Below are 25,425 nucleotides of genomic sequence, written 5' to 3' on the forward strand. Positions count from 1 at the left end.
CCTTTGGAGAAGATGAAAAAAAAAAAGGTATCGAGGTTAATTGATTGAGTATAAATAAAAAAATAATTCTTTGATTTTTTCATGTTCATTAGATTATTATTTAGCTAATAGGTTAAATACTTTTTGCTTCTAGTTATTTTTTGGAAACATAGATTTTGAACCACTTTAGTTATAAATATTATTACAATGCAATTGCTCAACATTTTATCAATCTCAAGTTTATTGCTTGCTGGTTCAGCTATTGCTGCTCCATTGACAGTTCCTGAATGGAAGTACCAATCTGATCCATCAATTGAAGACAGAGTTGACACCATCATCAACACCCAATCCACCATTTTCACTGATCTTGATTTCACTAGATCATTATCTACACCAACATTTCCAACCATCCACAGTTCCTGCAATGCTACAGAAAGAAGAAAATTAGAGTACATGTTCAAGGAATCATTGGAAGTTGTTGCCAAAGGCAGAAATCATATTCTTAATGAAGGTAACAATTACGAAGTATTCAAGAGATGGTTTGGTGAAGATGGTGATATGTTTGTTGTCTTGGGTATTTTCGATTATGTTTTGCAAGGTAATAAGGATGGAATTTTATTCAGATGTGATGATGCTGATGGAAGTTGCGCAAAGAACCCAACCTGGGGTGGTCACCACAGAACTGATCCAAAGTACGAAAATGAAACTGTTATTTGTGAAAACTTTTACAGATCTAGAAAAACTTTACTCGACATCTGTGGTTCAAATACTATTTCTGAAGATGGTCCAGCTAATTACGCATCCGTTGATTTAGTCCACAGATACTTCCATGTTCCAAGTATGTCTAGAGGTATTGTCATTGAAGAAGATTATGATGATTTGGAAGAATTTGCTCAAAACAATGGTACTTACGCTTCCAGAAACGTTGACAACTTATTGCACTACTTGGCTGATTCTTATGGCCACGATATTCAAGAAGGTGGTTGTTTCTAAGCTAGTTTTTGGTTTAAATCCAGCTTTTTACGCTAGACGACTCCTATTTCTTTTTATCTTTCTCTTTTCTCTTTATTTTTGTTTTCTTTATGATTTGTCATTCTTTGCTTTTTTGTTTGGTATAGCAATACCCTTTGTTCTCGTAGCTTATTTAGAGATATCTTCAATACAGGTTTTTTCTTAAAACACGTCCTGATTGGGCAGCTCTGGTTCAATCACTACACCCCTCTTAAATATATTCACAAACCCTCTCCTATCGCATTGTCAGAGCCCTACAGTGCTATCCGGAATCAGGGCTCCTATGAAACGACTTTTGTTGAAGCTTCCACATAGCCCAAAAAGAGCTGAGCATCAAGACAAATCACAACCACATCGCAATCTCTGAGTGCTTCATGAGTGTTGGAGCAAGAACTACTGCCTGGTATAACCTCTGAGTGTTTGCACATCTGATTCTGCGTAATCTCCGATCAAAACCATCTCCACTGATCACAGCACCATAGACACCTACTAACACATCCCACAATCACCTGTTAACGTCTTCAAAGATGAATTTCTTACGAAGGAGAAAAAATGGTGATAGCGATAATGACAATGACAACGATTCAATAAACAATGCAATAGTTGATAAAAACCAAAAATCAAAAAAGCCCCCTAATACTGCTTTTAGGCAACAGAGATTACGAGCATGGCAGCCTATTTTAACTCCTAAAACTGTTCTACCTCTATTGTTTCTAATCACTTTGATTTTTGCTCCACTTGGCATAGTGATGATGATAACAGCTAACAATGTCCAAACTTTTCAACTAAATTATTCAAATTGCAACAAACTAGCCTCGACCAATTTAGATAGTCCTTCGGTGATTGACTCAAAATACTACTCTTCCAATTTCAACGATAACTCAAATTCAAAAACAGATTCAACAAATAAACCAACTTGGGTAGCATTTAACCAGACTGCTGATCAAAACAATGATGAGGACTATGATAGACAGATTTGCAGAATTCAATTTTATCTATCAAATTCAATCAATCCTCCTATCTACTTGTTTTACAAATTGACCAACTTTTATCAAAATCATAGAAAGTACGTGGAAAGCTACGATTTGGGCCAACTCAAGGGCAAAGCTGTTTCTAAAGATGACTTGGACTCTCGTTGTGATCCTTTAAGTACTGATGAGGAAACTGATAAAATCATCTACCCCTGTGGCTTGATTGCAAATTCCTTCTTTAATGATTCCTTCTCAAACCCCATCTTACTAAATCCTTCAAATACAAACTCAAACTCTCCCAATATAACCTTTAACTTTTCCCAAGCTGGTATTTCTTGGTCTTCAGATCGTTCTCTATATAAGAAAACCACCTATGATATTGAAAATATTGTGCCTCCTCCTAATTGGTCCAAGAAATATCCAAATGGCTACACAGAGGATAATTTGCCTGATTTTAGCACTGATGAAATATTCCAAAATTGGATGAGAACTGCTGCTTTGCCTAATTTTATGAAATTAGTTGGTAAAAACACCACTGACTCATTGCCTGATGGTAATTATCAAATTGATATAGAGATGAATTACCCAGTAGAAATTTACGGCGGAAAAAAATATATAATAATAACCTCAAACAGTGTAATTGGAGGCAGAAATTTATCTTTGGGAATTGCATACATAGTTTTAGCTGCTTTGTCTCTACTATTTGCTCTCATATTCCTACTAAAACAAATCATTAAACCTAGGAAAATTGGTGATCATAATCTCCTAACGTTAACAACAAACGACTTGGGCTCAAATTCAATCAGAAATCGAAATTCAATCACAAGTAACAGCAGCAAGCGTAACAATAATGGATTTTTTAGAAATCCCAGGGATATTCTCTAATAAACTTTTTTGATAATTGTAGTTATCCATATAGCTTTCATTTAAATTTTTTTCATCTTCAATATATGTATTTTATTTTCCTTTTCCTTTTCCTTTTATTATTTCACTTCAATTTACAAATAAACAATTTACTTGTTGGTATATTCTACAGCAAGAAATACATCTCAACATCTGAGCAAAATAATTAAAAATAATTTTAAATAATTAAAGATTATTGAAAATAAATAGAAAAACTAATTAAAAAAAAAAAATTAAAGCAAAACCAGGAAAATACCTTTTTCAATAAAAAATTAAATTGTTATTTTGTTTTTTTCCTCTTTTCTTTTAAATTGGAATCATGAGTCAATTTTTTATATTTTTGTGAAGTAATACCAGCAAATAATAAAGAAGGATCAACATAATAGGCAACTAAACAGTGATAAAATATTATATAAAATAAAAAAAAATATGAAGTGATGAAGTTAAATTGTATGAATTTAAATATGTCTTTTATTTTGCATTTCTCATTAGCATGTTTTTTCCTTTTCTTTTAGATAATTTTTTTTTACTAATAATAAATTTGATTGATCTGTTATATAATGGATAATATAAAAAAAACAACAACAAAAAAATATAAAAAAACAAAAAGGAAATGAATAAGTGGTAAATAAAAAAAAAAGCTTTTTAATATAGAAAATAAAGGGTTAAGAAAAAAAGTTATAGGATCATCACCAGGTAAGTTGGATAATAAAATATATAAACCAATATATACTCTAAAATTGTATGTTATTTTATTTCAACTTTGTAGTTTTTTTTTTCTTTTGGATTGAAATAATGCAGTTTTATAATTGATAATAAAAAGTTTGCCAAATAATAATGATAAGATTTATTTTAATACAATAAGAGTTGAATTAATTTTTTAATTACCATTATGATTTTATTTCATTTTGATTAATTTTATTTCAATTTTTTTTTTAGATTTTTCAAATTTTGCTTAATTACGATTATAATGAATATTAGCAGGTCTTGGTTTTGGTCTATATTCCCCATTTAATTTTCCTCTACCATTGATAAATTTTCTACTTGATTCGCCATTTGATTTAAAATCCTTTTCCTTTTGTTCTCTAGCCTCTCTTTTTTCTCTCTCAGCCCTATCGTGATCGCCCTTTTTAGTTCTTGGTTGAATCTCAATAATACAATTGCCAGAAATTTTTAAAACCTTTGCACTTAAAGCCTTTTCTTGAGCAGAAGCAGAAACAAAATCAACTAGAGCAATAAAGTTTTTAACAACACAAGAATGAACTTTACCAAAATTAGTTTCGAGACATTTTGTCAAGTCAATGCTTGAAACCTTGACAGATAAGCCACGAATATAAACAGGGTATACTTCATCTTTCTTAATTTTACGAGCTTTAACAACTTGATCAGAGTTTATAATTGGAGCGACAGAAGAAAATGGTTTAGTGGTTGTTGATTCAGAAGGTTTAATTTTTGGATCAACAGATGCAACAGCAGAAGCAGCATTAGTAGCTAGAGAAGCTGAGATCAAAGAAGAAACAGATCTTGGTTTTGTTTTTTTAATAGTTGAGGAAACGGTTTCTTTCTTTTCAGTGCCTAACATAGCTGCTGCAGCCCAAGAACTTGGTTTTGGTTTTGGTTTTGGTTTAACAGGGGCAGGAACAGGAGCAGAGACAGTAGCAGAAGCAGGAGTTGATGAGACTGGTTCAACTTTATTGGAAATTGGAGAAGCAGTAGCAAAAGATTTGACAGATTCTGGTTTAGATTCTGGTTTAGATTTAGGTTTAGGCTTTTGTTTTTCGGTAACTTGTTCATCCTTTTTAGCTTCAGTCTTTTTAGATTGAGGAGCTGGGATATTCTTTGGTTTTTCTTGAGGTTTAGATGCTTCTTTGGAGGTTTCAAGTTCTTTTGATTTTTCAGCTATAATTTTATCAGTTTTATCAGTTTTAGTAGGAGGAGACTCAATAGATTTAGTGTTTTGAGATTCTGAAACAACAGGAGCAGAGAGTGATTTTGGTTTAGAATTAACTTCTTGTTTAGGGACTTCTTGTTTAGCAACTTCTTGTTTAGCAACTTCTTGTTTAGCAACTTCTTGTTTAACGACTTCTTGTTTAGTGGCTTCAATGGGTTTGATGGCATTTTCTTTTAGTTCAATCGATTTATCTTTTGGTTGAACTTGAGATTTCTGATTTTCAACATTAAGAGATCCTTTGAGTGGGCTAGGAGATTCAGGTAATTTAATGGTGGAGTCAGATTTTTGTTGTTTGATTGGTAAGGGATTTTGTTGAATGGAGGTGAGAATTGCGGGAGAAGTAGATGAGAGTTCAGATTGTGTAGTAGAAGGTTCTAAGAGCGAGGTTGAGAAAGTTTCAGATAGTGCAGGAGAGGCAGTTGTGGAAACAGTGGGAGCAGCTGAAGAAGAAGGAGAAGAAAGAGCAGGTTGGGATGGAGTGACTTGTTTTTCAACTTGATTGTCTTGTTGGAGTTGAGATTGGTAGTCGTCGTCGTCGAAAGGAGATAATAAACGTAAGATGTCGTTGGTGATATCATAGACAGCTGGATTTGAGATTGAATTTGAAATTATAAAAGTTTGAGTGAATCTAAAAGCAGGAGAATCTAATTTTGCTAGTTCACCGATAACATTGATTAGGATGTGATTTAAGTTGTTATTTGAATTGATTTGTAATTTTTGAATATCAGCTAAGGAGATCATGATTTTGAAGATGTCTTCTTGGATTGGAATATTTTTATCATTATTATGGTTCTCGTTGTGATTATCATTATCGTTATCATGATCGTTATCTGCGGTGGATTTTGGAATTGATTTAGATTGGTTGTCCTGGTTTTTGAGTAGGGAATTGAAGATTTTTTTAATTTGGTTTGTGCCTTTTGCTTCGATTAGATTCAAATCTTGTTGATTGAAATCAATAGTGGCAAGATTGATGTTGTTGATATTGATGTTGAGAAATTGGTTGAACAAGTAGTTCAAGTCGTCATGAGTTACAATTGCATTTGAAGAATATAATCTATAGATTTGACTCAAGTTGTTTGTAAATTTCGAGTAGTAATGGCTTATGAAAGACCAGCCGATAGTTTTTATGTCTTGGTCTTTCAAGGCCAGGGAATTGGAGGGAGAAGTGGAATTTGAGTTGTTAACTTGGAGTGAATTTTGGGTTTTAGTGGGAGATGAGGCTGGAATCGAGACAGGGTTTGGAGATTGGTTGGAGGTGGCATTAGTGTTGGTGTTGGTATTGGTATTGGTATTGGTCTTGGAGCTGGAAATGGCAGGGGAGTTTGAAGAAGAAGTGGAAAGCTTTGACATGATTCAAAACGAGAACTGGATTGATTGATTGGAGATGGTTTGTGGTGGTGTTTGGAATTGAGATTGTATTTCGTAGCGGATAAAACAGAACAAGAAAAAATAGGGTGATTAAAATGAGCCTCAGGGAAAAAAAGATTAATTACAGAAGAAATGATTTGATTTTTTTTTGGAATGGAGGAGGTTTTGTATTTTTTTTGATTTTAATTTTGTAGACGATGCTGATTTTTTGTGATATTAAATTGAACAAGAAAAAAGCTGTGCTTGAAGAGGTTTGATTAACGTATTAATAGAGGCTACCAATTGGATTAATCAACTCAAAAAAAGAAAAACAGAGAAAGTGATTATAAAGCCAAAACAACTAAAAAAATACAGGAGAAGAAGTTCCAAAGAGAAAAAGGGAGAGAAGGAGGTGTAACCAATGAGCTGTGAAGAAACCTTTGGATCTCTTTTAATTGACGATTCCGATATATATAATTGAATATATATATTTGGCGAAGTTGTTCAGTGGAGCCTTTAAATAATTCCAAATAATAAATTTAAAATTACACTTTTCAATTTTATATTTGAAAAAATTTTATGGAAAAAAGCTACAATCTGTCACGTGACCGTGTTCCCAAACAAGCAATTGTGCGGAGATCGCGCCCAGAATCTGCAATTTCACTGCGAAAAACCTGAGTGGCGACTTTCGGCGTAGACCGTCGACCGTAGTGTTTCGTTTGGATCGGTAACGGCAGACGAACGGATGGATCGGCCGATGTTCTACGGGTTTTGCGCTTTCCGTGTTAGGTTATCGCATCGTTATGTATTTATGGTTCTTATGCTAACAACTTGATCTTCTTTTCGAGGTTTTTGTTTTTCTTTTTCATCTTCATCTTCTTCTTCTCGTTTTCCTTCAAGTACTTTCTCCAATTGTACACTCTTTCCTCTCGCTTGTCCTCCCAGTTTTTCTCTTGCTTCTTTTTGAACAACCTCTCCTGCTTCAATTGCTCTAATTTCTGCTTTTTTAACACCTCTTTATTGATGTTTTCCTTTATTTCCATTCGCCGCAAGAACTCTTCCTCGATCAATATCTCCTTCACTTTGTTTTTCAATTTGCTCGAAAACTCCTCGGAAATGAAATAGTTTGTATTATTAACAGAGATCTTCTCCTCCCGGACTATTAATTTTCTCGCATCTTCATAGATTTGGTCTAAGTTTTTTCTCAATTTTTCATCAGTCAAATTCAAGTGGTTTTTTTTCAATATGTCAAATGCAATGGCGGCATTGGGATTGTTCTTGTTTTTGTCTGGATGGATTAATAGCGATTTTTTCCTGTATTTCTGGTTAATATCCTTCAACGACACCCCTGGCTGCAATTCCAATATCGAATAGGAATCCAACTTGAAGCAATTAATGATTCTCGATATCTCTATATCTCTGCCCAACTCATTCTCTTCTTTCATCAACTCCGCTTCGATTTCGTTTATATCAATGCTGTACCCATCTCTGTCTTTATTTTGACTGCTGTTCTTGTTTTTTGAGCTGCCCACATCGTTTGAATTGCCACTGCCATCTTCAAGCCCATCTGGCTTCCCACTCATACCACCATCCACGCCCACATCTATGTTTGCATCCATGGTTGTGTGGTTGATCTCAATCCAGTCTCATGAACATGTTCTCACCACATTATCCCCGTCCGCACACCCTTGCAAAGGGGAAAGACACCCGTGATCATACATCTTCCAAACAGGACATCCCGACAAGAAAAGAAAGGTGTTTTCTAAGCGCTAATTGCTGGACCGAATAGGAATTCCGATGCACACTGTGCACGTGTCAAAAATACCTTGTACAGAAGCATATATATGCAAAGAGCTGTTGCGAATTTGTCATCACACGTTAAAATGATATCGACCGTCTACCTGGATTCAGCACTTTTGCAGCAAAAATAAACGTGACCAATGGCGAGCTCAACTCCACTTGTGTTATATCTAACCAATAGCTATAATTTTGCAGTTTGGGTTTACTCATTTCATTTTCCCCTTATTCATTTTTGTCCTCCATAATATTTACATCAAACAATCTTCTATCTCTGGAGCTATCCAAATATCTCTCCTATTGAACATCCTCTACACAAATGCTGGTGTGCAAATTACGTAATAATCTGGATCCACAGCCTGTGCTTATCTAGCTGCAAACGTTGCAAAAACAGGAGGTATCACCTGATAATCAAACACCTTTTCCTAGACCCTTTCCGGGCAAAAAAGTGTTGCACGTTTTGGCCCAAAAAGCTACGGATCACAACTCAAAGCAACTTCCAATGCTCAGCTCTGAGAACCAACTCCAATTGAACCTCAAACCGACACTCCTCTCCTCAACAGCACTCTTTTCTTGTTTTTCTGTTAATGTCCTTTTCCTCCAACCTCACTTTTGCTCCTGGTGAACCAAATTCAGATTTACAAGCGATTTTGCAGAAGAAATGGTCGATCCACTTGATAACCCTTTATTCCTCTGGCAACAACTTGATCATTCTATTAACAGATACAAGCAACAACAATGGCACTATCGACCATAGCACTGCCTTCAACAACAATGGCACCATCCTACAGACTGTCTACTTTGACAGCGACATTGTATCCTTAGACTTGAATCCCTTCAATGGCCTAATCGCTGTCTCAACATCGGTCAACAAAGTCTTCTTCCTCAAGCCAATAGAAACCTTCATGATAGTTCCCAAATGGCAGTTTGTGCTTAAAGACTGCGATGATCCTAAAGACAAAAACGACCCAATCAATTATAACAGCGACAACAAATTGCTCATACACAAGACAAATACTGTTATCAACACTTTGGCTTGGGGTAACTCCAATGAAATTGTTTTGGGCACAAATAACTCCATAATACTATTCTATCTAGTGGAAAATTTCGGCTTATACTCGGATTTCAAACAAATCTATAAACTAGCTCAACCAAACAAAATCAACTCAATTAAATTCAATTTGAATTCAAATATTATAATAACTTATTCAAATTATGACTACTTTTTAAAAATTTACAACAGATTGAATTTCGATCACAAAAACACCTCTTTCAATCTCACTTACTTGAGTCATTCATCATATATAACAGACTTTAGATTCAAAGATAACTTCATTAGGCCTGCTTCTCAAAATAAAAACGCTAATGACAGCTTAACTAAAAATTCAGCTGATAACGATAATAACACCAATAAAAGTGAAGTTGTATACACCTTAACCAATAACAACATCTTGAGAATTTTCACCACTTTTGAGCTTGAAAAGAATCAGATATTCAAACTTGTTGCATATCTAGATCTAAACAATAACTTTCCTTCTTCAATATTATCCCCGGTTTTATCTCAAAGTCATTTTGATTCCTATTTTCCGAAATCTTCTCCTTCTCCTTCTCCTTCTTCCACCACTTCTTCCCATTCCACTTACTTTGTAATAATCATAAACTCCTTCAATTTCAACTACGCCTTAAATCAGTCAATCATTCGCTATAAACTTGAAAATAAACCAACTCTAATTTTAGAAAACATCATCAATCTAAATCTAGATTTATTGATTATTTCTGATAAATCTGGAAATTTAACACTATATCTAATAGAAAACTTAAACTCAATCCCTCAAAAATTAATCAAATTCATACCTTTAAAATCCTTAAATTTCCTAAATAATCCTTTAACCTTTTGTCCACTCACTTTTCCAAAAGATCCAAATTGTTTAAACTTTAGTGACATTTTTCCTGTTTTTAATGACCATAATGCTACTAACAACAAAAATAACTCCAACAATAAGAATACTGATAATGATAATGATAATTACAGAAATAGCAACGACTTTGATACCCCAACTGTCAATTTAAATGGCGACTTGTCTTTGCTAATTCACGACCTAGAAAAAAGAAATTTACGTCAAATTTTCATAAAATTTGACGACTTATTTGATGATATAAATATAAACTACCTTTTAAATAACTCCACCTCACTAAGAACCAACACTATAATAACAAATACTAATACAAATACTAATACAAATACTAATACTGATAATAAAGTTGGAAACAAGGCCAAAAATGGCTTGTTTGATAACCATAAACCACTAAGAATAAACACCAGTAGTGCTTTACTAAGCAATCATAAAAGATATCCTGTTAGATACTTGAAAACATCACTACAAAATAAATTAACAGGCCATCAAAAATCTATTCAAAGTCTATTCAAATCCAATAATGGTGAGGCAATGCTTTCTACTTCAAGATTTAATGAAAATCATGTCTGGATACCAATCATTGTCAACGACCACAACATCAATGACCTAAAACAAACAAAAAATAAAAGAAACAATGCTAATAGAAAAAAATTTAAAAAAACAAACGGAAAAGTAATACTACTAAGAAAAACAATGTTAATCACCGAAAACCCCATCTTAAATGCAATTTTGCTAAGAGATGGCGATTTTATCATCACTTACCTTGGAAATCATTCATTAGCTCTATATCAATGTAAAGGCAAAAAATTCTCAAACTCATTGTTTAATCTTCCTATTAAATTTGAAAAAAAAATTCTTAATACCAAAAATCACAATGATTTAAACTCATTTTGTTTTGTTCATATTCCAGAAGTCTATAGCGATTTTACTTCAGATATTCATTACCTAATAGCAGTATACCCGTTGGTAAAATTGTCTAAAGCTTGGAAAATAGATTTAAAAAATAACAATATTAGTGAAATCGCAATAAACAGTTTACCCCAAGACTATGAAGATGAAGATATTAAAAGCTACAGCAGTATTGATCCCGTGGGTTGGTCTGGTAAATCAAACAAAGTTTATAAAAATAACATTTTTACCACAATTTCTTCAACTGGTCTACTTAAATCCTATTATGCTGATGTTGATAAAGGTTCAAATAAAATATATTGGAAAATCAGCTATAAAATTGAAACTGGTATAAAAAACGCTTCTTTGATAAAAGAATCTTCAGTCAATAAAATTGCAATTGTCGATTCATCTACCAATGTTTTAACAATTTGGGATAACAAAAATTGTATATTAGAGTATTCTGAACAATTTCCTCAAAATGAAAAAATATTTGATGTTGATTGGACATGTAATTGGAAAAAACAATCAATTTTGTCCATTGGTTTTGCTCAAAAGGTGATTTTATATTCTCAAATTCGTTACGACTATACAAATAACATGCCTTCATTTACCTCTATAAAAATCATATCACTTCCAAATCTAACTTCGCATATTATAGGTGATTCATTGTGGCTAAAAGATGGTACACTAGTGATTGGTTGCGGTAATCAATTGTTTGTTTCAAGTAAATATTTGGATATTGAAAATGATATATACACAAAAAAAGTTATGGCAAATAGAATTTCAGATAATATTGAAACCATTTTTGATATATGTTCTTTGTTGAATGGACCACTACCGCTTTACCACCCCCAACTTATTATCCAATGTCTATATATGGGGAAAATAGATCTAGTTAAAAAGATTTTGCTAAATCTTTTTAACCGGCTAAGAAAATTGGACTTGAATCCAGAATTTACAATTAACAATCTTGGCACAACATTAGGGATCCCTATTCTTTCATTCTATGACAAAAATTGCGCCGAATACGATGAAGAATTGAGTATTTATAACTCTAATTTGAGGGAAAAAGCCACTGTTAATAGTGATTCCACATCACTAAAAAGCCATTCATCATCTGCTGTTTCACTTAAAAGCTTTAACAAAAATTTCCAATTTACAGGAGGAGAAACAATGAATCGAAAATTGAATCAATCCAATAAATCCAATAAATCAACAAAAAAATTTTTGGGTGTTCATAATGGAAATGAGAGCGGAAATGCAAACATTAATGAGGAAACTTACAGGGAATATAGCGATACAGTATCGAGTCTTTTAAAAGAAAAGTTAACCTTAATTTCGTTGCCATATTTGACAAGACATCAGCAAATCACCCTTTTATCTGTTATTGAATCATTAACAGAAATTGAGAAAAATAGATATTCATTGGATGAAAATGCACTTAAATATTACATGGGATTAAAGCTATTAGAATCGCACAAATCATTACAATTCAAATTAAATATGAGAGATATACTATTTGCTCTTCATTCTGAAAATAAAGAAATTTTGATCAATATGATAAACAACAAGAATAATTTTAAAATTAACTGGGCTCTTTGCAAAAAATATGGGTTTCATTACTGGGTGAATAACACGCAATTAAAGAGACAATTTGAAATAATTGCGAGAAACGAATTTGCAAGTTCAATAAAGAGTGATGGGAAAAAAGATCCAGAAAATTGCACATTATTTTACTTGTCTTTAAAAAAGAAAAACATCCTAATTGGGCTATGGAAAACATGCTATGGGAATCCAGAACAATTAAAGACAATAAAATTATTAAATAACAATTTTAATGATCCAAAATGGAAGAAAGTTGCTATAAAAAATGCATTTGCTTTGTTGTCTAAACATCGATACTATTATGCCGCCTGTTTTTTTCTTCTTGGTGACTCTTTGAAGGATTGTGTTAGTGTCTTGATTAAACAGGTCAAAGATGCTGAGTTAGCTATTGCGGTTACTAGAGTTTATGATGGAGATACTTCTGATGTGCTTAGAAAAGTGCTTAATAATCACTTATTGGTTGATGCTATATTAAATGGTGATAGGTGGACCACAAGTTGGGTTTATTGGATGCTAAGGGAAAATCAAATTGCAATTCAAGCATTAATAAAAGCCCCATATAATTTATGTTTAGAAATATATCTGCAATTTGATGAAACAAAAAGAAAAATGCTTTTACCAGATGATTATGACAAAACCTTACTTTATAAAGAGGAAAAAAACACCAGATATTGCAAAGATAATTCTCTCAAAGTTTTATTTTCAAATGAAAAAACCGGTGGCAAAAAACCGTTTTTGACTGAAAGTATGTCTTATTTGGTAGACGATCCTGTTTTGATGATTTTATATAATAATCTCAGGCAAAATAATATAGAATATTTTCAAGGTTCTTTATTAGTGCCCATTGAGGTTGAATTTGAGTTTGTTTTGAAAATAGCAAATATTTACAGCAGAATGGGTTGTGATTATTTGGTATTGGATTTGCTTTCTAATTGGTTTTTCTTTCCATTAACAATAAGTAAAAATACTGAGAAAAAAGACATGAATGAATCACTTGCTACTATCACAAGTCAAAGTACTTTTGTTGAAAAGGATTTAAGTTTAAACAAATTTAAAAAATTCAATTTCAATGATTTTTCTCCAGCAAAACCTGTTTCGAATTACGGTTATGCAAATGAAGCTCAGTCAATTTTTGATAGTTTTTTTTAAATCTTTAAATCTTGACAATTCAAGTTTAATATTTTTCATCGAGCACAGTTAGGCAATGATGTATACTATAAAGTAATTTGACAAAAAAAGCACTTTTTTCCATGTTTTAATTAATGTTTTCAGTTTACGACTTATTGCAAGTTTTTAATATTTATAAGTGATTTCTATGAAAATCAGCATAAATAATTTAAAACAAAACTTTACTGACTTTTTTAATGGTATTTTGCTTTTAGAATCATATAAATCTCAATTGAATTTATTTATGCATCTATCATTGTCAATATATTAATGTTAAGACTAAAAGTGAACATATTAAAATATATATAACATGTTTAGATTTTTAATAAATTTTATTCAAAGACAAGTTGAAAAAAGAATCTTATCGGATCTTAATTAAAACTAATAAAATTGCTTTTTAATTTTTTTTAAAGGGTTTATCAATGAGTGATGGTGTTTTAATTAAAATAGAGTTATTCTAGAGAGAACGCTACCATTTGAAAAAGATAAAAATCAAAATTCATAAAATTAAGAAAGAATTATAAAAACTCAATAATGGTTTAGTGTCACAATCGTTAACAGATTTTGGTCCTTTTATTAAGTGATTATAAGAAATTTATTAAGCTAAATAGAATACTCTAGCTAAGGAATATTGAACCAAATAATACTCAATTTAGTGGTAGACCTAAAGCTTCTCTTTGAGACTTAGATTTTGGATCAAAAAATGGAATTTCTGCCAATGAAGTAACTCTAGTTCCATGTCTTGGTTCCAATCCTTCATGGTCCCAGATGGTGCTGTGCATACTCTTCTTCGGTATAAAACACCCAAAAATGATAGCACCTTGCAACTGTATTTAGGGACAGTCCATCCAGTGTCTTTTACTAGCAAACTGCACATTGGTTTAGTTGAAAAGCATTACCTAGTTGTCCATCCTGTTCAATTTGTGATTCATCTTTTTCTGCAAATTCGAAGTCAATGGATACAAACTCACACAAACGCTAACACGCGTCAACATCGCATATAATTTGCAAAATGTGGCGAGTGGCTCCAGCCTCATCCCAAAGTGGATGTTTATTCAACATCCAATGCAAAAAGTCGAAATCAATTGATGTCTACTAAAACTAAAAGTACAGGAAAAATCGATCAGGAAGTGGTTCAAAATATTTATTGGGTCAACTATAGTAAAAATGAAATTGTTAGTAACTAAGCAATCGCAAAATCAATTGTAAAATACAAAAAAAATCTACATTTAATATTGATTCAATTATAGAACTAATCAGACATCCAAGGAAGGATAATAACAGTCATTTATACACTAGATTGGGTTCTATGCGTGCACTCCTGAGGAAACTGCGAATGTTTACAAATGTTTTCATCACATTAGTTCTTTTATTTCAAACTCTTAGGCATCAAACATACATTTTAGTTCATCTATTCATTTAGTTAGTAAACAGTTTTGTCAAACAAGGAAGGAAAAAAATGTGAAGCCACTCTTTAAAGAAAAGCTCTTTCCGTGATAATGATCAGATATGTTAAAATACTGGCAAGTATTAGGTCTTTGTACGATTATTAAAAACAATCAAGACACGTTCAATGGTCCTTGTCGTCATGGTCGAATAAGATAACAGAAAAGAAGAACGACGTTATCATCATAAAAAGAAACAGCTTTCATTTAGCATAAATGCAATGTGCAAATAAAAACATACTATTTGATTAGGTATTGATTGCGAAAACCATTACTATGTTGTAGGTTGAAGAAAAACTGTACTACTGAAATTCTTCTTCCTTATTTATATTGTAAGAAAATTTTTCACCACAGAAGAAAGAAAAAATTTTTAAGGGCTGGTAAATTTTCGTGCTCAGAAATTTGCAATGCTAGAAATAACGCTTAATCACATGTAGAACATGTGATGTTAATTGAAAAACAATACATATATCACAATAATTAAGAAACAACTAAAAACAACCCTCTATAATCAAAGCCTTTATACAATCCATAGCAGTGGTCTCTTTAAAATCCCTTGGTAATTGAAGATTTCTTAAATAAAATATCCTGAAATTCTGCAGCAAGATAAAGCACAACGTGTAGTTTCTCAGTGATAACCAGAAATATTCTATTCTAAAAAGGGATATTAGATAATATATTGTATATTCTATTTCTTGCTCTGGGATAGTTTGCTTTTTTTGTCTTCAACAGCAAAGTTGCTCAAAGTTCCAGCCTCAACTTCTTATCTGATTGGTAATTGTTTTATTTATATAAGCTTCGTTTCTCACCGAAAAATCGAAGAAAGGAAGAAGTATTTCAGGATAATTAACTAACTCTCAGCCTCAAACAAAATCAATATTCATTGGGTCTTTTGTCAGCCAATTTACCACTTATTTATTCTACCAAGTTTTGCTTTTCCTTCTGAATGACTATGGCTTCCCTAAATTTCATTTTCTATGCTGGATTACCTCCGCTGCTTATAAATCATATATTAAAATTCATGCCTTTTCACATCATATATTATCTAACTGCTTCCAATATTCAATCTGTTTATCAAGCTAGTAATACTATTTTTTTTAGGAGGGTTGTAGTATACCAAAAAAAAATGTTGAACAAAAAATATACAAACACGAAATATGTAAAATTTGCTTATGAATCAAATTTCAAACCAAATCCTTTAGACAGTTTTTTCAAAAAGAATCTCATTTTCATTAAAAAGTTTAAAATCAATATTTATTTTGAAGAATTACAGAATATCGACGCTTTTTTATACTCAGTTGAAAACCCAGGCTTTTATTTACCAAATCTCAAATGTCTAGAGATTTCAATAATTAGATTTAACGAAACAAAAATTGATTCATCAACTATTCATTCTGCTTTAACTAAAATTATTGAATTTTTTGTTTCACCAAATGAAACATTTTCTAGTCTGAATTTAAAAAAGTTGATACTTGTCATACCTACTGAAGATTTCAATCCAAATAGTTTGAAATGTTTAAAAACATTAACCAATTTACAAGAAATTAAATTATCTTCCAGAATTCAAAAAATGATCAAATTGAATAATTTTCAAAATCTAGAGGCTATTGATTTATCTAATAATTTGATTTCAAAACTTGAAAACTTGGAATCTTTGGTAAACTTGAAAAGTTTCAAGTTTACAAATAGCAAACCTTTCTTTGATTGGAACTATTTTAACGTCAAAATTGATAAAATTGAAAATTTAGACTGTTTAATCAATTTAAACTTTCTAGATTTATCATATAACGAAATTAATAAAATAGAAAATTTATCAAGTTTGGAACGCTTGACTTATCTAAGTTTATCTACAAATAAAATTCAAAAAATCGAAAATTTAGAATCATTATCCAATTTGAAACAGCTAGATTTATCTAAAAATTATATTGAAACCACAGATTTTTGTTACTTTAATATTACTCATAATCTTGAGAATTTAAATCTTGCCAAAAATAGTATTGATGTTGTTTCTAATTCAATTGTAAATTTAATGAATTTAAAAAAGTTAAATCTTTCTTTTAACCAAATTGAAAATGTTGATGTTATAAATTTTTTAAGCAATTTGGAAGTACTCTATTTAAATAATAATCGAATTAAAAAATTTGATAACTTTACTAATTTACAAGTGCTAAAACATTTAGATTTGTCTTTCAATAAAATCAATTCAATTAAAGGAATTGAGTATCTTTCTAGACTTAAAATTTTGAATCTTTCCTCAAATATGATCGATAAATTAGATTTTAATGTATTTAATCATATGATATACTTGAACAAATTAAAATTAAATTACAATCGTTTACAAAAAATCAGTTTCAAAAACAGATATTACATTAGGGATAAATACATCAGAATAATACTACCCAATTTGAGGGCACTAGAGGTAGAAAATTGCAGAGTTGAAACCATTGTATTTGAAAACATGAATATGGGCAGAGATTTTGGGTGTTTGAGAGCTATAAGTTTAGCTGGAAATAAGATATCAAAAATCCAGGGAATCGATTGTTTGGTTGGTTTAAAAGCAGCATACTTTCAAAATAACAAAATAACTGATTTGAGTCAAATAGCGAGATTGAATAATCTAGTCTGTTTGCGATTATCTTCTAATTTAATAACTTCGTCAAATTTAATTGAGTTAGGTAACTTGAAACACCTCGAAAAGCTTAATTTAATGAATAATAAAATTGATGAGATTCCTGGTTATTTCAAAAACTTCAAAAAAATGACAGCTCTTTATATAAGCAAAAATGAAATTAGTAGAATTATAAACCTACCTCCAAATTTGATGTCTTTAGGTATGACTAACGTTGGTATGATTAAAGAAATTGATTTAAATTACTTTGAGGAACGAGACATTGAAATTCAAGCAAGTATAACCAATTTCCAGCGACTTTTTAACTACGGATTGTACAACTATATCAAAACAAATTTTTTTCCTGAAATCTCTCTTTACCAACCAAAATTGTGTACGTAGTGCTGGCGTAACCCATTTATAAGTTCTATTTCTGTTTATATATATACTACACAAATTATTACTAAAAGTGTAAGCAATTACTAGGGCTTTTAGAGCTACTAAAGCCCTAGAGACCGCTTTTGCGTATTTCCTTTTTTCAACAAATAATTATGTAGTGAAAAACTTCAACTCAAACAGAAAGAGCTAACCAATAAATCTAAACTGCTCAAACAACTTCACAAAATGAACCCACCAAGATTGGTTGCTTGGAAAAGCGAGGAAGACCTTATAAAACTCAGGCATTGGTTCTACGACTTTAACGAGCATCTGGATAACCGCAAATTAGCCATAAACTATGTTAACATTTTGAGATCAAGAAACCGATTACCACATTCAATCGAATCGACTTCTCAACTAACTGCATCAATTATAACCGATAGTATTAGCTTAAATGGCAGTGATGCTTACAATTATCATGCCAATGCCATAACTTCAGTCAAATTATCATATTCCATGGCGTTGATAAGATTTGTCAATGGTATTTTAGATCCTCTACAGCAGTCTGTTTATGCTATACCTTTGTCAACATTGGCGAGACATCAAAAGTTACCTCAATTTTTTGTAGAAATTAGACATATGTCAACTCATGAAACACTACCTGATATACAATTATTAAGAGATATAACTCAAAAGGCGTTGGCTTGGTTATATGACAATTATTGGTGCTTTTGTGGTGTTAAAAACACCGAGAATAAGTCAAATAATGATGCTGATAACAATAAAAATAATAATAATAATCTAGTAAAGGAAGATCCTGTAGTTAAGATTAATGATAATTATATTAAGCAAATTAATAGCTTGAAGCAAAATTTAAAACTTTACAAATCTTTTAAAAAGGAAAATCTATTAAAAGTAGTTAAAATCGGAGATAATTCAACCTCAGCTAAAAATTATTGGAATAATTTAAACAATATTTTAATATTCACAAATTCAAAAGAATTACTGATCAAAAATCAATTTGTATTAATGAATTTATTGATTTTTAAAAACATATTAATTCCAAATAAATCATTGTATAAAAAAAAGAAAATAATTCCATTTAGTCAGATAAAACTATTGAATTTAAACTTTTTGGAATTTTTATTTAATAATAAAAAATTAAATGGTAATTTTAATTTCTTTAATAATTTCTTTAAATTTATTTTAATTAAAATCGAGACATTTAAACTTTCAATACATTTAAACAATCAATTGACTCTATTTAAAAAGTTTTTTAAAAAGATTGATTTTGAAAGTAATAAAGTGACTGCAGTTGATGAACTTTTTGGAAACAATGCGCCAATTGAAATTCTTGATTTCAAATTCAATTCAGTTGCAGAAGTAAACTATTCATTGAAATATTTGAAGTTTTTTTTAAGCAACATCCAATCGGACTCCAATTTCAAGAAAAACTATTATTCTAACTATATCAACATAAATAACAGCAATGGCAATGACCTAATAGCTAAGTCTAAATTCTGGATTGATTTGGATGAAATTTTATCTTTTTTACAAGAATATGAAACCTCTTATAATCAAGACCTTTTGAATCATATTAAATCCGAAATAGTGTCATCTCAAAAAAGCAGCAACAAAGCTGCAAAAACCAATAAAAATTTAATAGAAAAAATCGATGCGATTATAAACATGCAATCATTGAAAAGCATACCGAATAAAAGATTGTCCTCTGAAATGGATTATGCAGATGCAAATGAAGATGGCAAAATCAAATTGGAACAAAATCAAGAAGCAAAAAAGGCCAATAATGATACTGAAGATAACTTTGAAAAGGATTTGCAAAATTTAAGAAAAAGAATCAAGCTAATCGCATCTGATTCGCTAACCGAAGAAACCAACCAAGAAAACGAAAACAAAGAAAACAGCAAAAGCACGGCAGAGTTCTTTTTGGAGTTGCACGAAAATTGGCAGATCACTCCCTTTGGAGTCACAATATAGTAGCCAATATTAGCAGCTAATTGTAGGAGAAACACAGGTTCCAGCAAAAAAGCTTCAGAAACCTCAGAAGAACCTGAGAAAAACAGTGCCAGCATTGTTCCAACAGCTCGGGATTTGGTGTTGCGCATATTTATGTATATAGATGAGTATATGCACAGTTTCATGCGTTTTTCAGCATCAGGAATGTGGATAAAGAAGTCCCCAGTTTTTGGCGACGTATGTTTTTTCGATTAGGCTAAAAGTAAACAAGCCTGGTTATATATCTTTCCTAATCTGGAATTATGATAACAAACAAAAGGTAAATAGAAACCTTTCGAAAAGAGGAATGCTTTTCTTCCCTTTTCTATTGCCCATGAAATTAGTTTTCATCCTATTTTTCAATATAAGTAGCTTTGATTTCTTCACTTGATTTTACTTTTTGTTTTCCACACTTTCATTTTTCTAATTGCTTGTTGATTGGCACTGTTGGTTCTTTTGGATTGATACCTTTTTTATATTTTTTTCTTCTGTATTTTGCTGTTGGCCTATTTTTGTTTACCAATTTCACCGAAATTCTTTTTTTTTGCTTATACCCTTCCTCTGGCTACAAACTTAATAACCATGATTACTATTAGCCCATATTCTACTGCTAATGAATACAGTAATCTTTTAAATCAGTCTGCATTTCAGTTCAATCCTGCTGAAATTTATAACTCAACTAATAATCTGAACAATGAGTACGAATTTTTCACTATCATTCCTTTAAAATACGAGTATTTGGTCAAACCATCGCCAATAAACAATATTAATAGCACTAGCAACATCAATATTATTTACGAGTCTTCAAATAATTTATGGAATAAAGTTATTCAAAATAACCAACCACATTATGTCATTGATAACTTGTTGCATTTCAAATCTTTTATTACTAATATTAATGCCAATGTTGGCGGAATTTCCATCAAAATCGACGAAAACAATTGTTTTACTGATAATATTTTTACAATATCCATTTTTGCTAATGATTTCAATTTAATCTCGACCTATAAAAAAAAATTACTTCAATTCTACAATTCAATAATTTCAAAGTCAATCTCTTTCAATCAAAACTCTATTAATTTAAACCAAAATTATCAAAACCTAATTTTATCATTAAATGATATTTCTTCTTACTGCAATGTCACAGTTTTAATTTCGAATCAATTTTTTGATTTTAAATTTAATCTGCCAATTGATTCAAGATTGTCTTCTCCAATAAGAAATCAAAACACTATTAATAATGAAATTAATAACTTTAATGTCTATATTCTAGGTGATAGTAACAATGTCAATTTTGCTGAATCAAGAGTAAGATTAGTATTGGATGATTTTCAAGGTTTATACCTTGATTCTTTAGATCTTAATTTATCTTTACTACCCTTGGTGGCTGGAATTCAATTTAATAATCTTAAAAACATTTCAAAACAATCTGGCGCCAACTTATATTTACCAAATTTATTACCAGGTTTATATAACTCAACTAAACCCACATCTTCAACTTTATCCAAAATTCATTTTTCTGGTTTGCAATCACAAGTTATATTAGCCAAATCCTTGATTGAAAAAATCATTAAAAGCTCTACAGATCAAATTTATTTTAAAGACTCCCACATATCTCATGACAAAAATGATTTATTGTTACTAAATTATCAAGAAAAAATTCTTTCGATAATGATCAAATACAGTTCTTTTATTCAACTAGTTCCTCTTGGGCATGATAACAAGTGCATAATTAGAATACAAGCTAGTTCGATCTCTTTAGTTGACAACTCAATGGATGAATTAATGAATTTACTAACAAATATTTATGAAGTGGAATTTAAACTTCTTAATAAAAACAATGAAAGTCAACAGTTTTTATTTAACTTTTTAAATAACATTTCAATTAAAACAAATACTTGTCTTACTCTGAATAAAAATTCGTTGTATAATATTACAGGATTAAACTCAGATGTTAAGCAATGTATAAAACTTTTGCAATTATTCAAACAATTTAATAAATACCCCAACAACATTCAGATTCATTACAAAATCGAATTACCCAATTCCCAAAGAGATTTTGTTTCCGGCAAGAAAAACGGAAAAATGATTAGAATTATGAACAATACCAATGTATTAATCAAATATACCCCATTAAATGAGTATAACTTCAATATCAACTTGATTTCAAATGATATTTCAGCTTCTTCTGCGGCTATTCAACTACTAGAAGATGAGTTTCCCTCAGAAATAAGTTTTTTCATTCCAGAAGCATATCACAGACAGGTTATTGGTTCTGGAGGTTTAACTATCCAACAAATCATGAGAAAATATAACGTTTTTATCAAATTTTCAAACACTTATGATTATCAGCAAAATATGTTCAGTTTTATTAGACATGAAAACGTTGTCATTAGATGTCCATCGAAAAATTCGAAAGCAATTCCCTCTGCAAAAAGTGAGCTTGATTCTTTATGTAATGAATGCTCCAACTTGCACTTGACAACTTTTGTTAAAATTTCAAGATCTCAATGGCGATTGATAGTTTCAAAATATGTGAAAAACGAAATGATAATTTCTGAAATTGAAAAGAAAACTTCTTGTTTTATTAATTTTCCTTGCACAGAGCCTTCAGAATCTGCAATTATCGAAATAAGAGGAAATGATAATGCTTCAGAAGAGGCTGCAAAATCCTTAAAAAAATATTATCCAAATGATTATGTTTTTAAAATCACTTTTTCAAATCAATTCAATACAATTTGCTCAGAAAACAATCAAGAATTTTTGGATAAAATTATTGTTCCTTTAAGAATTCTCTTGAATATGGAAGTTCAAGTCTATTCAGCTATCGAGTTGGAAAAAAAAGATTCCAATGAAGTAGCTTGTCAAAAACTTGTTTTAAGTTACCTTGCAAAAGATGATATGAATGGCAAGAATTTAAACGATGCTGTTGGCCATATATCATCATTTTTAGAGAAAAATAGTTTTGAAATATTTGATAAAGGAGAAGTTCTCGACAGCCAATTGATAATTAAAGGTTCTGCTTCAACTTCTCTTGGTTCTATTTTAAATAACAAATCTTTTAATCGCAGGTCATTAAGAAACAATATTTTAGCTCCTCCAATTCAATTTTCATTTCCTGCTGCTGGCAGCAAAAATTCAAATAGTGATTTATCGTCAAGTGATTGTTTTTCTAGTGGTGGATATTCTCCAGTTTCTTGCTCTCCAATTTCTCGTTCTCCGGTATCTCAATCACCAATTTCTCGCTCACCTATTTCGCCCTCTAGACAATTATCTAATAATGATTTAGTTCAAATGGAGAATAGCATTTTTAGTTCAAACATTGGCTCATTACCTCCATTGAAAAATGATAATTTTGGTATGAATCCATCTAATCACCAAGTCCCTTTAAATAACATCAGCAATAATTTCTATTCAAATGGGTTGTTATCGTCTCCCAAAAAAACCGTCAACTTAGGTCACAAAAGATTTCATCTGATGGATGATCGTGGAGGTTCTAATACTATTACCAACTTCAATAATAATCTTGCAAATATTAATGTTAGTCCTGGACGCTACTCCAATTATTCCACAAATAACTCAACATATTTTTACAAATAATAATGGTCTTTGGTCATAAAAAACAGACTTTAATTCAGTTTCATTTTTTTTTTATATTTTTTTGGAGACAAGTTATTTTTTTAGGCTAATTAAAAGATTTTACTTTGAATTATTCATATTTTGAATTTTTTTATCTTTTATATACTATTATTTTATGTTTTATGTTTTACATTTCACATTTCACATTTCACATTTCATATTTCATACATCATCACATACTTATTGATATATCATATACTAACTCAATTGATAGGCTCTCTAAAATAAAGACATTACAACTTATAAGATCTATCAGTAGGACCATCGATTATACACTTTACAGCGTTTCCTCCATCCTTCATGAAATCATAGGCTTTAATAGAGTCTTCAAATGAAAAGCGATGCGTTACTAATAACTTGACATTCACCTTTTGATTAGCTACTAGTTCAATAGCACTCTTATAATCTCCATGTGCATATCTAAAACATCCTTTGAATGTTGCTTCTTTTTCCAAAATTCTGGAGATGGGAAAATTAATGTTATCTTTTCCCATTCCAACTTGAACATATGTTGCATTTCTTTTGAGAATTGAAATACCAAGTCGAATACATGTTTCTGCCCCAGAACAGTCAATCACAATTTCTGGCTCAAAATAATTTTTTATGAAAAAATTGATTATATCCTCCTCAGACTGGTCATTATCTTCAACTGAGCTGTGTGTGTAAGTTGCCCCCATTTCTCTTGCCAATTTCAATTTCGATTCAAATAAATCTGTAACCACAACCTGAGTAGCACCAAAAGCTTTGGCCACTGCTGCTGTTAACAAACCAACTGGGCCTGCACCAAAAACAGCAACTTTTGAGCCAAAAACCACATTTCCCAATCTATTTGCATGCACAGCAACAGCCAAAGGCTCAATCAAAGCACCTTCCTCTAGCGAGACGCTGTCAGGCAATTTGTTAGCAAAATCGTATGGAACCAAATAATAACGACATAAAGTGCCATCGAATGGTGGTGTAGCTGCAAAAGCCATCGAAGGACAAAGATTGTAATGGCCAGATTTCATTTCTTCTGAGAATCTACTTGGGATTCCTGGCTCAAGAGCCACTTTATCGCCAACATGCAAATGATCAGGCACCAAGCTCCCCTTTTCTACAATTATTCCACTGGATTCATGCCCCAAGACCATAGACTTTTCTACAACAAAGGACCCAATTGACCCATGAGTATAATAATGAATATCAGATCCACAGATTCCTGTTTTCTTAATTTGCACTTTAACGTAATATGGATTAGAGATTATAGGAACTGGCCGATCTTCAAAAACTATTTTGCCTGGTTTTTGTAAAACGACAGATGGGTTTTTATAACTTAGCATTGCAAGTATTAATTTATGAATATATAAAGTAGTTTATGTCTCAATTTACGTATTATATGGAGCAAAAAAAGAAATATTCACTCCTTTACACAAGGGAAAAGTTGCGATTTGTTTGCCAGAGAAATTTAAAATTTGAATGGTGAATGATCAAATTATCAGAATCAAACCTAGGTGCTGGATTTTGGTTTTGATTGATTTAAATCTACTTGTTGGAAAATGAATATAACAAACATTTTATTTAATGTGGCTCAATTATATACGAAACACCTATGAACTAGAAAAAGAAAAAATATGAATATTGAATTTTAAATAACTTGTATAAATAAACAGAATATGCAATCAAAAAAGCAGTGGAATTGACATTATAATTGTCTAGTTTAAGGGTAAACCTAAAGCTTCTCTTTGAGACTTAGATTTTGGATCAAAAAATGGAATTTCTGCCAATGAAGTAACTCTAGTTCCATGTCTTGGTTCCAATCCTT

The 25,425-nt window shown here is 31.1% G+C and overlaps 10 protein-coding genes across 10 annotated transcripts; 7 read left to right on the forward strand and 3 right to left on the reverse strand.

Annotated features, from left to right (window-relative positions):
- Window positions 1-369: 369 nt before the first annotated feature.
- ZPS1 (Zps1p) lies at window positions 370-966 on the forward strand (the record flags this gene model as incomplete). Its single annotated transcript, XM_020189863.1, has 1 exon — window positions 370-966. A coding segment is annotated over one exon (597 nt), but the record flags the coding sequence as incomplete, so codon positions are not given.
- A 551-nt stretch (window positions 967-1,517) lies between these two features.
- ASCRUDRAFT_19509 (CDC50/LEM3 family protein) lies at window positions 1,518-2,729 on the forward strand (the record flags this gene model as incomplete). The annotated part of the gene is made up of 1 exon (XM_020189589.1): window positions 1,518-2,729. A coding segment is annotated over one exon (1,212 nt), but the record flags the coding sequence as incomplete, so codon positions are not given.
- A 1,090-nt stretch (window positions 2,730-3,819) lies between these two features.
- Window positions 3,820-6,165, reverse strand: BRE5 (Bre5p; the record flags this gene model as incomplete). Its single annotated transcript, XM_020194863.1, has 1 exon — window positions 3,820-6,165. One exon carries the CDS (start codon window positions 6,163-6,165, stop codon window positions 3,820-3,822), a length of 2,346 nt encoding a protein of 781 aa, XP_020047137.1.
- A 749-nt stretch (window positions 6,166-6,914) lies between these two features.
- ASCRUDRAFT_91571 (J domain-containing protein) lies at window positions 6,915-7,748 on the reverse strand (the record flags this gene model as incomplete). The annotated part of the gene is made up of 1 exon (XM_020195084.1): window positions 6,915-7,748. One exon carries the CDS (start codon window positions 7,743-7,745, stop codon window positions 6,981-6,983), a length of 765 nt encoding a protein of 254 aa, XP_020047138.1. The 3' UTR covers window positions 6,915-6,980.
- Window positions 7,749-8,546: 798 nt separating this feature from the next.
- Window positions 8,547-13,520, forward strand: RAV1 (Rav1p; the record flags this gene model as incomplete). The annotated part of the gene is made up of 7 exons (XM_020190618.1): window positions 8,547-8,884; window positions 8,945-9,512; window positions 9,651-9,885; window positions 10,222-11,808; window positions 11,839-11,843; window positions 12,042-12,939; window positions 13,066-13,520. 7 exons carry the CDS (start codon window positions 8,547-8,549, stop codon window positions 13,518-13,520), a joined length of 4,086 nt encoding a protein of 1,361 aa, XP_020047139.1.
- A 3,033-nt stretch (window positions 13,521-16,553) lies between these two features.
- ASCRUDRAFT_35140 (L domain-like protein) lies at window positions 16,554-17,261 on the forward strand (the record flags this gene model as incomplete). The annotated part of the gene is made up of 1 exon (XM_020190576.1): window positions 16,554-17,261. A coding segment is annotated over one exon (708 nt), but the record flags the coding sequence as incomplete, so codon positions are not given.
- Window positions 17,073-18,065, forward strand: ASCRUDRAFT_76199 (leucine-rich repeat domain-containing protein). The gene has a single exon (XM_020193374.1). The coding sequence runs from the start codon at window positions 17,244-17,246 to the stop codon at window positions 17,991-17,993; it is 750 nt and encodes a 249-aa protein (XP_020047141.1). The 5' UTR covers window positions 17,073-17,243; the 3' UTR covers window positions 17,994-18,065.
- Window positions 18,066-18,209: 144 nt separating this feature from the next.
- Window positions 18,210-20,217, forward strand: LAS1 (rRNA-processing protein LAS1). The gene has a single exon (XM_020194928.1). The coding sequence runs from the start codon at window positions 18,216-18,218 to the stop codon at window positions 19,965-19,967; it is 1,752 nt and encodes a 583-aa protein (XP_020047142.1). The 5' UTR covers window positions 18,210-18,215; the 3' UTR covers window positions 19,968-20,217.
- A 201-nt stretch (window positions 20,218-20,418) lies between these two features.
- On the forward strand, window positions 20,419-23,721 carry ASCRUDRAFT_150773 (uncharacterized protein). Its single transcript, XM_020189285.1, has one exon. It carries the CDS (start codon window positions 20,568-20,570, stop codon window positions 23,583-23,585), a length of 3,018 nt encoding a protein of 1,005 aa, XP_020047143.1. The 5' UTR covers window positions 20,419-20,567; the 3' UTR covers window positions 23,586-23,721.
- A 136-nt stretch (window positions 23,722-23,857) lies between these two features.
- ASCRUDRAFT_8427 (NAD(P)-dependent alcohol dehydrogenase) lies at window positions 23,858-24,943 on the reverse strand (the record flags this gene model as incomplete). The annotated part of the gene is made up of 1 exon (XM_020194865.1): window positions 23,858-24,943. One exon carries the CDS (start codon window positions 24,941-24,943, stop codon window positions 23,858-23,860), a length of 1,086 nt encoding a protein of 361 aa, XP_020047144.1.
- Between the last annotated feature and the right edge of the window lie 482 nt (window positions 24,944-25,425).

Source organism: Ascoidea rubescens (assembly GCF_001661345.1).
Source record: "Ascoidea rubescens DSM 1968 unplaced genomic scaffold ASCRUscaffold_7, whole genome shotgun sequence".
NCBI classification, from domain to species: domain Eukaryota; kingdom Fungi; phylum Ascomycota; class Saccharomycetes; order Ascoideales; family Ascoideaceae; genus Ascoidea; species Ascoidea rubescens.

What these genes read in the sequence shown, in the direction of transcription:
- ASCRUDRAFT_76199 (XM_020193374.1), top strand. Translation starts at nt 17,244, where the DNA reads ATGATCGATAAATTAGATTTTAATGTATTTAATCATATGATATACTTG.
- LAS1 (XM_020194928.1), top strand. Translation starts at nt 18,216, where the DNA reads ATGAACCCACCAAGATTGGTTGCTTGGAAAAGCGAGGAAGACCTTATA.
- ASCRUDRAFT_150773 (XM_020189285.1), top strand. Translation starts at nt 20,568, where the DNA reads ATGATTACTATTAGCCCATATTCTACTGCTAATGAATACAGTAATCTT.